A 16,285-nucleotide genomic window follows, 5' to 3' on the forward strand; every position below is an offset into this window, starting at 1 on the left:
AGTATTGAGGTTTCGAAACATTGTACAACCCTACCCAAACCACTGATATATTTTGATATCACCATGTGTTAGGACAGGGCTTACATGAATCTTCATGAATATATTCTGCACCAAAAAAAACTTGAGAAGCATTCAAATACAGCAAAACACACCTAGCCGACATATAAAAATAGACAGGATTAAGACTTTAAAGGCAACCTGTCACCGGGAGACCCATTTTTAGCACTCCCACAGTCCCCACAGTGCATAGTACATACACTGCCAAAGTGTTTTTTTTATTAAAAATTGGTTTTACAGAAAAAAAGATATGTTATATTGTACCTTTCATTAGCATCTGCTGTGTGACAAGGCAGTTGCCAATTGGGAGGGTCTGGAAAGGAGCAGTTCCCCCCCACATGTGACCTTTTCAAATATATGAAAACACCCATCACTGGGCTTAGCGACGCCCCCTGCTCCTCTACAGCCAATCCCGAGTGAGGGGAGTTATTCATATATTTGAAAAGGTCACATGTTTCCCAAGGGTGGGGGGGAGCTGCTCCTTTCCTGACCCTCCTATTAGGCAACTGCCTAGTCACACAGCAGATGCTAATGAAAGGTACAATATAACATACGGTATCTTTTTTTCTGTAAAACCAATTTTTAATACAAAAACACGTCGGCAGTGTATGTACTATGCTCTGTGGGGACTGGGGGAGTGCTAAAAATGGGTCTCCTGGTGACAGGTTCCCTTTAAATAGTAAGACTTGTTGCGTAATTCACCACATCTTTTTGACCTTATGTCTGATACTTAGAAAAATACAATACCGACTAAACAATGAAAAAAATATTAAAACACGAATATGTCCAGGAAGTATTGGAAAGAGGGTGTGGGTGTATGTTAACATAACTAAGCTTCACCCGTATTAAATTACAAATAAATACCATTTCCGATCATTAGTTTACTATTCATCTAGGGTTCTTACAAACTAACTATCCAACAGCACCCAACTGCTTAGTTGTATACTGAATGCCTTGCCCATCTCACAGTATAAAAACAATTGAATACGTCTATACGTTTCATGGTACTATAGAAGGGGCACCTGTAGTGCTGCCACCCTTACAGAATTAAGGGCAGAAGCACATTACATAAAAATAAGAACTAGTCCTTTTTGGCTTCCTTTATGTCCTTGCTAGGAATCCTCGGGATGCTGTTCCATACTTCAGTGTACAGTAGCGTACCCATAAAAACGAGAAGGGTGCCAATCCAGTGCCAGGTGGTAAAAGGGTTTTTGAAATACAGAATGGAGAAGATAAGACTTAGGAATTTCCGCAAGGTGACAACTAAGGTCACAGTAAGTGAAGGACATTCTGTGGTAAGAATGAATACTCCACGGATACATATATATCTTTATAAATGTGTTAAGGCAAACTATATAACACCATGAACACAGCCATGATCACAAAGCATGCTCCAATAACATGAAAAGGGAACCCAAGAGCCATACATAATGGGAATATTCAGAAAAATATGATGAGCCAGCACTCCGGTAAGTATAACGGTGGTCTTTATTCACCCATGGATATATAAGGTACAACATTTCAGCTCATCCATAAGGCATTATCAAGCATGGGTGAATAAAGACCACCTTTATACTTACTGGAGTGCTACCTTGTTGTATTTTTCTGGATTTTTGATCTTACAAACCTGTGGATCGGGTTTGTGGGAGGTGTGCACCCACCTTTGGACTTGATCCATTATACTCGCTGTGCTGCTCCACAATCAGACTGTTTGCTATAATGGGAATATTCTATGTTGCATTTAGTGTAACACTGAGCTGGTGTGGTGAATACCACATGTCATAACTACTTAGAAATACAATGCACAGTGACCTTTTACAGTATTACTCAGCTGTAGACCAGACCTGCTGGTTATCTCTGTGAACTGTGTAACAGCTGGGAAATCAATGAAAGGATACTGAGTGATCACATTCATGAGAAGATAAAACCACATGATCGGCATCTGGATTCCCAGTAACGGCAGCTGGAATGGTTCTGTAATGCATTGAACATGGACAGTTCAGTCATATCATCTTAAATAGAGTACAGGGTCACTATACATAAATTATTCACATCAAGAACATGGACAGTTAATTTTACACACCTTCAGAAAGCCACATATTCTGCAGTAAAATATGCATCTTCATTTTTGTAAAACACACTTAAAACATCTGACTCATGATGCAATAAATTTTAGAGTCTCTTCTATTGTGAACGGTTGCATACCAGGAACTGAGAACCATGAATACTAGACTACGTATGGCACATGGTCCTTCTTGCTCATTAGAGCTATGTGACACTAGGAACTGCATGTAGGTACCTTCTCTCACACAGGATTTTTTGATAAAGATATTTCATTGGGAAAAATTACTGGCATAATAACTCTCACATTAGTTTCATATTATTATTTAGTTCTCTCCTTTTACACCACTTGCCTGAAATTTTAGTTCCCCCTTATACCGAACCTATTCCTATAATACCACAATGTTCCACATATATTCTTAAACTACTTTTTCTGTGTGGCTGCAAATGTGGACAGGGGATGGCTGGCTGGGTTTCAATCCTGGAATCCCAAATTTCTTTGTTGGCAATATATTGAGAATTTTGATACTACACAAAGTATTGTTATCGAATTTCAAATTGTGGCATCAAAACGACTCATTATGAACCATTATTTTGCCTCCATCTGCATGGTGTTTGCATCTTCTTTCACTCCTTTGCTGGGACTAATATGTTGAGTTTGCAAAGATGTAAAAATGCATATATGTGATGAATATAAAAATACAGCAATACTAAAAAGATTGAAAAGAAAATCTGCCTTCATGTATTTAAAAAAAATAACTAAGCAATCATTTTAAGTAGCTTAATTTACCAATATGCAGATCACTTTAAATGTTTACTTTTATGTAACAATCATTGTATCGCTTAAGATGAAATATAGAAGTTTTGTTATGTCCTGTACTCTTTCTACTCACCGCTCTGTGAGAACATCACTGAATGGTTGTATATGTCTGGGGCTAAAAGCAGGAATCCTGGCAGCGGTAATGCATGCTGAGGAGAAAATCACAACAAGCAAGTTTATTCAATGAAGTTCAATTCTTTCAAATGCAATTATATCGGTGCCAAAAGAGCTACAAAACATTCCATGCTCCATGACTTCTTATGAAACCATTTTCTTCAGGGTCCAGGCACATACTCATTTAATGGTATACAGTGTCCATACAAATGGAGAGCTGTTCTGGCTCACAATCTAAAAATAAATATTTATTTATTTTTAATTGTACCAATTATGGGAAATAAAGGTTTAAACGTTACAGAATCCTTTTTTTTTTTTGGTCTTATGCTTTCACGTTATAATAATATGGCAGCAGTGTGTACATTTTTATGTACACTGTATGGCACTAAACCCTGAAATGTATGCTTTGGGTCTGTGGGGAATGCTGGCTTTATTGGTAAATAAGATGGAACCTTTATCATGGTGCTAAATGTTTAACAAAAATGTGTTTAGTATAATATGCTCCAAACACAAGCAAAAGCTTTTGTAAAGAAAAAAATTCACACAATTAAATTTTAGTTGTAGCTTTTTAACACATTGGAGACATAAGCCTTTCAATAATGGCAATACATGGTACACAGAATTATGACTATTTTCCCCACTTACGCCACTTCCAAGCCAAGTGAGAGAAGAGGTGTGTAAAAGGGGCTGTGCTTTGACTATAGCCTGCTCCCGTTTAGGTAATGTGCACATTGTACCCCAGAATTGCACGCCAGCGTAACTACCCGCCAGATATATCAAAAAGCCGTGTCCTCCTGGTACGCTGGGAGGGGTTTAATCATACGCTGGTACACAATGCTTAATGGTAAATCCCCCTCTTCCATCTCCAACTGTCACAATGTTGTAGGGGCTCTAGAGTAGACTTTAAAGGGATCCTCCATCCATAACAGCCTGCCACCACAGGTCTGACTTATGTGGGCAATATTTTCATTATTATTAGATTTAAGTATTTTATTCTGCCAGTTTAAATGAAAAGTGACAAAGTAATGGAGTCAAATTGAGTACACCAGATGGGGTAACCAGTAAAAATGAGATATACTGCACCATGTAGAACAGTCTATAAACATTCTTCATAAAGGGGAAGGGGAACATTTCCATTAGCCTAACAGTGCTTAGTTCTATATGAAATATTCCCTGTACCATCTTACATTATAAAATAAGGCTTCTTTCGAATGTTTTCCATATTCCTTATAGAGAGTTTCCTGGAATATCCCCATTCTGGCTGACACTAAAAGAGCAAAGGTCAAAGCACCGATACCTATAGAGCACAACAGAAGTCAAGTCATTAAAACAGGATCCTAAAATCTCCATTACGCCACATTATAGCAACCACTTATTCTTTAAACCAACATTCCTAGTAACATTCTGCTTTAAGAAGAAACAAGTGTGCTTGATGTGACATTTTAACCATCAATGACAGTTTTATTGCTTCACTTTATAAAACAGAATGAAATGAAAGCAAAGTAATGTCAGGAGGAAAAGAGACAATTCCCAGACACATGCAACATGTTCTTAATTTAAAACATACAGTGTGATAGTCACACTTCAGAGAACAGAAGTACAGTGTAAAGTAACCAGCCCAGGTATGGATTGCCCAAAGCTAAAAAGACTCATTAATACTTAAGGTCTGACAACAAAAAGCACATACCCAGAAGCCACCAGAGAAAGGTTGTCAAGCTAGCTTCTTCACTGGATTCTGAAGGAGATGTCTAAAAACAGAAGAAGGGAATAATCGTACATTTCACTAGATTAGTTACGCAGGAGGTCCCCTACTTAAGGACAGCCCCTAGTTACAGATAGACCTCTCTGTCCAATGCAACCTCTAGTGAAGCTCACTGGAAGCTTTACTTTAGTCCCATCCTGAAATGATCAGCTGTAGGGAGTCTGTAATGAAGTTTTATTGATAATTATTGTTCCCATGACAACAAAACTTTTGAAAATCCATTCTCGCTGTACAATTATAAAATATACAGTTCCAACTAACATAGAAATTCAATGTAAGAACAAACCCAAGGAACCTATTGTGTACGTAACCAAGGGACTGCCTGTACATGTAAATAAGTAGACGACTGATTGAAAGGTCAGGTCTACACTGCAACCTTTTCTAGCACTACTTGGGGTACAGACAGACATCTCAGCAACTGTACATAGATAAGTTAGGTCCATCCCCTATGGCCACAAATACCAGAAACAAAAGGTAGCCACTATCCACTGCAAGAACGTAGGAACTTTGTATCTGTGCAGTTTCCTGAGATAATGTAGTCAATTCTTATTATATATGTACATTAGGGATTGGAAGCACCATCCCTCCCAACATCTCCTGCTTCTTCTACCAAAACCTTCTGTTTACGCCTTGGATAAATGAACAGGAACATTTTATATTTATAAAATATATTTACTGTTGGATTAAAACATGATATTTACCACTTGTCTTGCAGACATCAATGTGCAAATGAAGATTCCCAAAGACACCAAAACGATAGACAAGTACTTAGAAACACTGTACCTGAAAAGTCAATTATGTAAAATGTCAGAACAGAAATCCAACAAGTACTTCAAGCACATTGCAAGTCCTGTAATCTACTAATCTACATAGAAAACTTCTACCGTTTTGATGGTTGCTAACCGACAAGTAAGTATTTTCCAGCTAATGGTAAAACCACAAAGTGTCAATAATGGTTGGTAAACCGGCCATTTAATAGGCCTTCATTCTGTAACATGTTATGTGGCTGCTTTACTGAACTGGTTCTAAATTGATCAGTGAAAAAAACTGAAGTGTGAAAAAGCCAATTGAAAATAGCAGATCGGTAAGACATCAGCGAAAAATCACTGAAGCCAGGAAGAGAAAACCAATGTGTATGTGTCCATAAGCCAAAATGGGTTCAGTGAAAAATCACTGATGTGAAAAAAAGCGTGTGAAAAATGTGAAACCATGCTAAGGCTACTTTCACACTGCTGTGTGCTCGCCTGGAGCGCTGCTTAACCCTCCCCTCTACATAGTGAGGCACGACATCCAGCTGTAAAGACAGGGAAAGGCTGCATTTAGAGGACCGTATGGGGGACATATGTACCTGCGTTACGGCCCATACCCATTGCATTGGTACCCCCTTCTCCTTTCCATCGCGACAAACGTATGCCCGCCCGCATACGTTAGTGTAAATGCAGCTAAAGTACACAGTACCTACAGTGCCATACATCTGTGGTCACCATACTATGGTTACTGGGTGCCACAGCCAGATAAATGTCCCCACAACACCCGTGTGGGACCTAACTGAAGGAAATAACAGAAAACCTAACAAAGATGTGAGCTTACCCAACTCTTATTCACTTATATGAGAGAGGCAAAACAGAGAAGCTCAGTTGTGTGATGTTTAATCCTGACCGTGTACATTTAGTGGTGCTAAAGCAGTCCGACATCTTTCGGACATTTAAGGTACATCCTGTGAATAAGCTATAAAAGGTCTTCCTGTTAAGGAATAATCTGTACAATAATTTCCCTGTGCAAACATGATATTCTGGACTTTGTAGTATAACAATGTAATTCATTAAAGGGGTTTAAAAATGATTCACCCTCTGCAGGAAAGTTAATAATATGCTGACTGGTGAGGGTCAGAGCTGATACCCATTATGACAATGAATGGAGCAGAAGGTTGCAAGAGCTCCATTCAAAAGTTGTAATACAGTAGCTACAGCCTGCAGGGGTCAGTTTCTCATACCAGTATAATATTCTTAAAGGGGTATTCTGGGTATTGGCCAAATTCATATACAAAAATATGTAATTAGTTATTTAAAATATTGCTCCCCTTAGCAGAAAATGCCGTTGACATACACTGTAATAAAAGAATTACAATGCTACTGGCACATTAATCAGTCTGTTGATTTTCTCCGCGTGGAGCAGATACAGGAGAGAGGATGGCCGCTGGTCACATGTCCACATCACATGTCCTGCACCTGCCTGGGCAGGTCATGTGATCATCACTATGTTTGGCTGTAGTGGGTTGGTTGCAGTGCATCATGTATGGCCAGTGTTGAGACGTCATGTCAGTGAGGTAATCTGCAGTGATGGCAGTTACACATCATTACTATGGTAACAGAGCAGGACAGTGTGTTAGATCATCACTGGGAGCAGAGCATAAGGGGAAGGAGGAGTTACTAAGAAAAGGATCAAGGATCTTATAGTTTCCTGTGGCTGCCATCTTGTTGATAACTCTGCATACTTTAGTTAGGCCATAAAATTTTGTGAATCATAAAAATCAAACTATTCAAGCTCCATTTTGTGATTAATGACATTGAGTTTTGTTTTACTCATTTATTTATAGCATTATGGGTTTTCGTATTCCCGGAATTCCCCTTTAATAAACAATGCATGCCAAGCAATGGGTTAAAAATCTTACCTCTTCTTCAGAATAATTATACCTAGGATCATGTTTGCAATCAATGATCCCTAGAAAATAAATGGAAGCCTTATAATTAATAAGCCATTTGTACAGGTCAATCTTCCATAACTTTGCTCAATATATTCACAAATTTGTTTTTTATGGAAAGTTTTCAGCCTGGGACATTAGCTGCAAAAAAAACCCTAAATGGGGTTTCGCCAAATCTTCTTGCTTTCTCTTCTTTAGGGGATTCTTTCCATATACACTGCATTCTGTTTTTTCCATTGTGCAAAGGGGGAGCCTGACATTTAAGTGTATACTTATCTATTATCTCTGATAAATAAACTGAAAGGGAGGTGAATTCCTATTCCTTACCACTAAGGAGACGGATAATATATAGAAGAGGGATATTTCCATGCACAACAGCAAGCCGCAGTGAATAAAATACAGCAGCTATACAACAGAAAACCTTTTAGTTATTAAAGCCTATTAGGCCTAGGCCATGCCTGCTTCTGGGCTTTCTGCAGCACTCTACATTTCAAGGGAACTTGTCACCAGGATTCATTTTTTAAGTCACCCCATTCCCCCATAGTCAATTCTTAGCACATCCCAAAACAGTTTTTTTTTTTTTAATGAAATGGTAAACATAGTGAGTAAAGACTAGATATACAAACAAGTAGTTACAAGCAATAGGTCTTGGAACTATCGGGAATAATATTACTGCAATTAACCCAATGTGAGATTCACGATGTTTGATACTATATTATACCTACAGGATTTTCTCATCGGTTGATATTTGCTCGGTATCATCAGTGGCATATAAGCAAGATCATAATATATACAGAACTTTTCTTTTACTGCATAACGGAACAATACTATATAAATTATATTGTAGTGTCTTATACAGACAGAGTATACCAGATATAACCCCAATAATTGTTGTATGAAGAATAGGCAAGGCTCTGCTGCATAAAACCTCTGGATACGAATAAAAGTTTCTTGTGTATTTTATATTGTGTTGTAGTAGATCACAATATTGAACAAATAATTTAATCATTGTATTGTCTGAATTTTTACTTCTATTCAATATTATTTTTATGAATTTGTCTAAGCTTATGTGCAAGTTTTATGAGTATAATAAACATACATAAGTAGACTTTTTGCCTTTTGTTTATATTTACTTACTCCATTTGCATTAACTATTGGACTTGTAAACAGTAGTACGGCAATAGGTCATATTAGTTTGCCATATAGTACCACTTCAATTTTCAAGTTTTTAAAATCCATCAGGCTTTTTTTTTTTTTTTTTTTTAAGATAAAAAGTTATATCATAGTTTACTTGTACCTCAGTGTCCCTTGTCTCAGGGGTGTGTCTAGTGAACAGCGGTTTTCTTAGGAGAGGGGGGCGACCGCTCCTCACTAGACACCCCCCTGGGACAAGGGACACTGAGGTATAAGTAAACTTTGATATAACTTTTTACCTAAAAAAAAAAAAAAAAGCCTGGTTTTTAAAACCTGTTTGGGGATGTGCTCAGCCAGGTTTAAAAAAATAAATAAAAATAAAACGCCTATCTCTCTTCTTCTCCCAGCATGGACAGTATTATAAAAACTTCTACGGTACTTACCGATCTAAATATCATGTGAAGTGGCATTGAGATATTGAGATTGAGAGCATAGTTATTTACCACACTGACAGTAAAAAACATAGTCACCATTGTAATATAATACCTAAAAGAAAATAAATATAGAATGAATACATCTGAATTACAATACAAAAAAACTATACCCCATTTACACAAGTAACAGCACAAGTACAAATTACCTAATTGGAATGGTGGGCCGCTTCCTTCCAAAATCTGACTGGAAGATGAATCCTTCTATTGCAATAAACAAGAACTGGGCAAACGTCACTATGTTTCCACATCCTGGGAAGTTCCTAGAAATAAATAAAAGCAATGTAGTAAAATAATATAAATGTGCCAATTCAGGGTTATATCAGGATAAGGGCAATGTGCAGGGTGTTGAATAATCACTATTAATAAACTACTTGTGATACAGGACGACTTTAGTGTTATTTTTTCCCATTGATAGTCTATTTTGACTCCAATCCGCACACTAAGGCAAGGGCATAAGGCCATCTGATCAATGAATGTGATGTCACTTGTCACTGGAACACATATAAGAGGATAGGCAATCAATATTAAAATCACAGAATACCCCTTTAAATAGGAGCTCCAAATCCTAGGTTGGATTTAAAGGATCTCTTATATAAATACAAGTTACAATACCATTAAAGTAAAGGCAGATAAGAAAACTGTGTGGTTACATAAGATATCGCTGTAATAAGTATGTTAAAAATAGATTGTTCGCTACTTGTACAGTGTAATGACTGTATGAAGTTACAAGTTTAGCTGCAAAAAACTCTGTGGCCATTAACAGTGTTTTGCGAATATCAGGAAAAAATACACACAGGGGGCAGTTCTTATACGTCAGGAAGTCAGGCTTGAGCCATGAAGGGCGTCCAAAGAGAAGATTATAATGTTTTTCTATTTTTAGACGAAACTTACCACCTTTGTGGTAAATTTGCAAATTCTTGGAATATCTTTATAAGAAACGGAGATCAATTTAATAGAAGGGAGCAGTTTCTCGTGGTTACCTTGAAACTACACGCACACACTGAAATTGAATCGCAATCCAAGCGCACCAGGAAGGCATTGACAAGGCAAGTTGTGCGTTGCTGGTGCCCAAATGCAACCGTTTAGATCTAAAATTATCTGCTTTATGAACCCTGAACTCCCCCCCCTGCGCTTCAATCGTGTTTCAAAGTGCAGTGTGTGAATACACTGTAATGAGCGTCATCAGTGCAAACTGAGGAAAAGCAGAAATATGCGGCAAAACACATCTGTTCTAAACAATCTGCTTAAACCGATGCGCAGCGGCACTGTGTGAACACACACCAACAGAGAGAGATTATATCATTCAGAGGGAGTGATGAATGGTGAGATGATGACCTATAATTGTACAGTCATCAGGCTACTTATAGAGTAGGTGTATACTGCATACTCCATTATATAATGGCTGGAATCACAGTTTATTATACTAGGGCTATACTGAATACAGTATCAATGTAGCTCTATCCAATGAATAAGTGGCTGCCTACGGCTCCTCACCTGGCCAAAAGTTCTAAAAACACCACATTACTGCAGCACCCAGAGAAGACCAGTGCCACGGCCAGAGCAGGGTGCATGGTGACGACCGTCCCCGGCTCCTCAGTCCGCACACACTCTCCCGGCCGGCCTCCGGCTGAAATGACAAGATGCAGCCAAACCAATGTGACACGTCTGCCAACAGCGCGCTGCCTTCTGGGAGCTGTAGTTCATCTGTTGCTAAGACGCCATTCTGTCTGCAACAAAAGGAAATACAATTCCCAAGAAGCACTACGCATGCGCCTTACAGTGTGCTACGTCACGAGCTAGCTATTGGCAGCCGCCGAGTAGGAACAAAAAGTGAAATTCAAAACCAGCGGGGGAGCGCAGAGAGAGAGACAGTAGAGCTCAGGGAGTGAGAGCTCAGGGCGCAGGGTCGACCGCTCCAGAATAGGAGCCTCTTGTACTGTGTGTGGAAACTCGTGGACAGAGCAGGACATGGTGTAGGCGGGCATAAGCTGAGGGGTGTATATAGAGGCAATTCATGGGCACACTATACACTGCTCAAGAAAAGGAACACTAAAACACCACAGACTGCATCTCAATGGGTTAAATCTTCTGGTTACAGTTCTTTATTTATTACATAAAGTAATAGGTTGAGAACAATTTAACAAAAAATGATCAATGGTAATGAAAATGAATATCCCATAGAGCAGAGGTCCCCAACCTTTTTTGCACCAGGGACCGGCTTTAAGCTAGACCAGTTTTCCATGGCCCGGTGGGGGCAGGGCTTTGGTCATATGGGGTGGGGTTATGGAGGGGTGGAGCTTAGTGCATACTTATTATATAATTATGACATTTATAATGAGAATGTGATTCAACTTACCATAGGTTCAGAATGAGTGGGAGCACCAGGCTTGTTTCCCTGAATCAGTGGGAGCATTGGGCTTGTTTTCCTGCACCCACCCGCCCCACCCCTTCCTGCATAATGTTCTCTGCCGGGAGCTGCGAGCTGTCATGGCTATGGAAAAAAACATTATAAATCCACACAGAGCAAGCTCTGACCAGGCGCAGGGCTGCGGAGCTAGCTGTCAGTGGCGCCGCGGACCAGCTGATAAACTCCAACGGCCCGGTCCTGGTCCACGGACCGGCGGTTGGGGACCTCTGCCATAGAGGTCTGGATTGCTGGCTGATCCATATTCAGTGGAAATACCTAAAGGCATGGACATAAGGCTCACTAATAATTAGGGTGATGCCACACATGGCGTTTTGAACCTGTTTTTGGTCCGTTTTTTAAGCAGTCCATACAAAAACGCAACCGTTTTTGACAGGTTTTTACCAATTATCTTAATTAAAACTGCTTAAAAACGGTCCAAAAACAGGTTCAAAACACCATGTGTGGCATCACCCTAATAATCAGTAGTGTGTATGATCTTGCTACAACACCTGGCCATACTCCTGATTAGTCTATGTGGTGCCCTTTAATGAAATGTCCAACCCAGATGCCCCCCTTAAATGAAATGTCCTGCCAGATGCCCCATTTTAATGAAATGTCCACCCCACATGCCCCCTTTTAATGAAATGTCCTGCCCGATGCCCACTTTAATGAAATGTCCTGCCAGGTGCTTTGGCATGCTCCTGATGATGCTCAGTAGTGTGTGTGGCCTCTATGTGCCCGTATGCCCTCCCTACAATGCCTCGGCATGTTTCTGATGACTAAGTGGATGTTCTAAGGGATCTCTTTCCAGGCCTAGATGAATGCATGAGTCAACTTCTGGATAGTCTGTGGTGCAACATGTTGTTGGCGGATGGTACCAGGCATGATGTCCTTGATGTTCTTCATTGAATTCAGAAACTGTTGACACATTACATTCTCCAAATAAATTTCCTCCCCACATCATTACTAACCCACTGCCAAACCAGTCGTGCTGGAGGATGTTGCAGGCAGCATGGCATCTTCAGACTGCCAGGTCTGTCACTTGTGCTTAGTGTGAAGAGCACAGAGCAACGATGTCAAGCCTTGTGATCTCTGGAAAATGAGAAAAATCACCCTGCACTCGGCTTTAAGACCAACATTGACTATGTTTTGCCCTCATACCACCCTCATGGAGTCTGTTTCTGACTGAGTTTGAGCAGACACGTAGATATTACTGGCATGCTGGGGGTCTTTTTATAGGGTTTTGGCACTGCTCCTCCAGTTACTCCTTGCACAAAGGCATAGGAAGCGGTACTACTGCTGGGTTGTTGCCCTCCTTTTGCTCCCTCAACATCCCCTGGTTTACTGGCCTGTCTCCTGGTATCTGCTCTATGCTTTGTGAACTGTACTGACAGACACAGCTAACCTTCTTGTCACAACCCGTATTGATGTGACAACCTGGATGAGCTGCAATACGTCAGCAACTTTTGTGGGTTGTAGACACCACCTCATACTACTTCTAGGGGTGAGGGCAATAATGTCTGGTGGTCACCTCCTACAGAAGCACTCCTTCATTGTCTTGGTAATTGCCTCATTTCTACCTGTCCTCTGTTCCATTTGCACAGCAGCAGGAGAAATTGATTTACAATTAGTGTTGAGTCATAACAGGACAGGTGGATTTCACAGAAGTGTCATTGACAGGCTGCCAATGTCAGCCTGTGTCAGTCTCCAAGGACTGTGGAGTGTCCTGTGGCATGCATAACTGCTGTGGACAGAACTCATTTTAGGGCACATTTTGAAGCATATTTCCTGCAGTTTTCCCGCATTTAGGTCTCTTTTTTTGGGGGGAGGGGGGGAGTGCAACATCATTCTCCAAAATGTCTGGGCAGTACATTCTTATGTAAGTTTCCAGCAAACAAACTGAACTATACAGTAAGAGCAAAACAGGTTTGTTTCTTGCTAGGCACTTGAGCCTGTGCAGATTTCTAAGTCAATATTTAACCGCTTAGTAACATTTGTAGAACCCCTCCTTGTATTGCTTGTACCCTGAAACCTAGCAACCCTGCACAGAATAACTGAGTATTTATTGTAGGATAAACAGTGCTACACTCTGAAGTTGGTGATATTGTATTAACAGGTAAGTCTACAAATCTGGGGGCAACAAAATGAAATGAAATGTTACTGTGTGCATGGGAATTTTGGTTTTGTTGTGTTCTTAATCATTTTATTTTTTAGTTACCGAAAAAAATCTTTTGATTTTACCATTACTTAGAGACTTCAGAATGATGTGCTATCGTTATTTGTCTAAATCATACCTATAGGTGTTATAGGGGTATTCCCATGAAGATAGATTAAATCTACTCAGATACAGGCACTTCCTTCCAACAAGCAGCAGTGTGTAGAGACTTACTCTACAAGATATAGCAGAGCTGACTGTGTGTTTTATTGACTAGGTTAGTTAGCTGAACTGAGAGTGTCATTGTGTTTTACATCCATCTCATGGATCTCATCTTCTGTCATCCATCTCATCTCTCTTTTTTTATGTGTCAGATACTAGTGAATGTTCAGAAGCTAAATAAAAGTGTAGATAAACCTGTACTGATAATTTAAGCACATTGTCAGCACACATCAGCTCATAGAACAGAGGAATCATGAAGTGTCTGCTCAGAGAATCCCCATCCACACTCTGGAATCTTACACTGACCACCACTGAGTTATCGGAGCTAAAACAACAAAAAAACTTGTAAAGTAAGCAAGTAAAATTGTAACGTAACAGCACGTCATGGGTCGGCTGCGGGTGCATGGAGAGGGCTCACAGGCTGAGCCCTCTCCATTGCTGGTAAGTCTTTGCTGCATTTTGCTAGCACCGATCGTGAATGTTAATCCGCACATCAACACCAGCAAAGCGTGACGTCATCAGGGAGCGGTGATCTTTCGCCATGACAGCCTCGGTTCTTTCAAGGTTGTCTCACCTCCCTTTCCCTAAAATATAAATAAACAGTGACAATCACAAACACATTTGGTAGCGTCGCCTCCAAAAATAAATGCCCTATCTATCAAAATATAATAATGGTTTTTCACTGCATTTAACCCTGTAACGGAAAATAGCGCCCAAAGTCGAAAATTTTTTGCCATTTTGAAAAATATAAAAAAAATCAATTAAAAGTGATCAAAAGATCGTACAGTCCTAAAAATGGCAGCATTGAAAACTTCATCAGAAGTCGGAAAAAAAGATACCACCCACAGCTTTTATAAGTATGAAAAAGTTATTAGCACCAGAAGTCCCGCATCCCCATACACGGCATGGAATATTCAATACCATCACTATGAAGTGCAATTTGTTACGCAGAAAACAAGCTGTCACACAGCTCTTTACGTGTAAAAAAAAAAGAAAGATTTGGATTTTGGGGAGTGAAAAATAAAAATGAAAAAACAAAAAAGGGCAAGGTTCTTCAAGGACACCTTTCTTCAGGTCTCTGTCACTATTTTTGTCACCTCTACCTATTGGAGCACACAGATCAGCTACACATGAATCTGACATGTTCTGCTTTTAACATGGCGGCCTGGAGCTGTTGTATCTCTCCTATACACACACAGGCTGCAGGGGACGTGGCCGCCAGCACTAGGAAGCACATGGAGAAGCCATTACACCATTATACCTCACATCATTATACAGGTTGTCAGTCATGTATATAGGAGTATCTCATACACACAGGCTGCAGGGGGCGTCAGCACCAGGAAGCACATGGAGGAGCCATTACACCATTATACCTCACATCATTATACAGTCAAGCACTGGGGGTGTGGCTGTGCCTCCCACTGAATAAGCTGGACAGCTTGAATATGATAATGACTCATTGGACATCTCACAGGTCATTTGCATACAGCTTTAGGACCTCATTGCTTAAGTTTACAGGCATCTAGAGGGACAATGAAGGGATAGGGGCAATGCTTTCTAATGGCAGTTTATGAAAATATATTAAGTTTAAGGGGTTAATTTGCCTGATAGGTTCTCTTTAAAGGGTTAAGAACTTTCTTTCATGGGCAAACCCCTCTAAATGTCTTTAGTCCCAAAAAATTAAAATCAAATGCAATAAACAACAAGCAATGACATTTTTGTTGTAGTGATGCCAGACAATTAATGGGGCCAGACACATGTTTAATTTTTCTGATATTTTATTAAAGGTTAAAAATTATATTTATATACAGAAAATGTTATATATTGCCTGACAGGATATAGGATATAAATGCTACCTAGAAGTGAAACCTTCCATCACTTTATGGGTAATTAGGTTGTAGATGTGTACTTCTCCCGCTGTGCAGGCCTTGTCCTTTCAGGTCTTCATTCTATAGGTCACCTCATAAGTGACAATTCTCCTCCATTTGGTACAGAATGTAATTGTGACTTCTTCCGGCCATTACTTATCACTGCAGAATTTGCCGCCATCTGATTTTGGGAATACATCTTTACACTCCGTCCCTAAAAACATCACAGTCAGTATAATATCCTCTTGATAACAGCTACCCCACTAAGTAATGAAGCCCAGAATAACGCCCAGTAATGTAGCACAGGACCCAACCTTAGTGATATAGAACAGAACCCCGCCTAGTAATTAAGAACAGGGTGCCCCCGTTACTAATTGATAACTGGGGCCCCCTCAGTAGTAGAGCACAGGGCCCCCCTTAGTAATAGGGCACTGGGCCCCGTTAGTAATTGAGCACTCCTCCCCCCTCAGTAGTAGAGCACTGGGCCCCC

At 40.0% G+C, this 16,285-nt stretch overlaps 2 protein-coding genes across 4 annotated transcripts in view; one reads left to right on the forward strand and one right to left on the reverse strand.

The window, feature by feature from the left end:
- Positions 1–668: 668 nt before the first annotated feature.
- On the reverse strand, positions 669–10,921 carry SLC35B4 (solute carrier family 35 member B4). Its single transcript, XM_072147481.1, has 10 exons — positions 10,638–10,921; positions 9,290–9,403; positions 9,093–9,195; positions 7,486–7,535; positions 5,516–5,597; positions 4,740–4,800; positions 4,240–4,349; positions 3,012–3,087; positions 1,956–2,031; positions 669–1,385 (listed from the first exon to the last, which is right to left on the reverse strand). Exons 1-10 carry the CDS (start codon positions 10,712–10,714, stop codon positions 1,139–1,141), a joined length of 996 nt encoding a protein of 331 aa, XP_072003582.1. The 5' UTR covers positions 10,715–10,921; the 3' UTR covers positions 669–1,138.
- Positions 10,922–12,752: 1,831 nt separating this feature from the next.
- LOC140127150 (uncharacterized) overlaps positions 12,753–16,285 on the forward strand; it is a 60,286-nt gene continuing 56,753 nt past the window's right edge. For 2 of the 3 annotated variants that reach the window (XM_072147491.1, XM_072147492.1), the window contains exon 1: positions 12,756–13,666. The gene's annotated coding sequence lies outside the window, so the exon portion shown is untranslated. Of the gene's footprint in view, positions 13,667–16,285 lie in introns of all 3 variants that reach the window. The other variant, XM_072147493.1, reaches the window with a different exon arrangement.

Source organism: Engystomops pustulosus, chromosome 4, assembly GCF_040894005.1.
Source record: "Engystomops pustulosus chromosome 4, aEngPut4.maternal, whole genome shotgun sequence".
In the NCBI taxonomy this organism is placed as follows: Eukaryota; Metazoa; Chordata; class Amphibia; order Anura; family Leptodactylidae; genus Engystomops; species Engystomops pustulosus.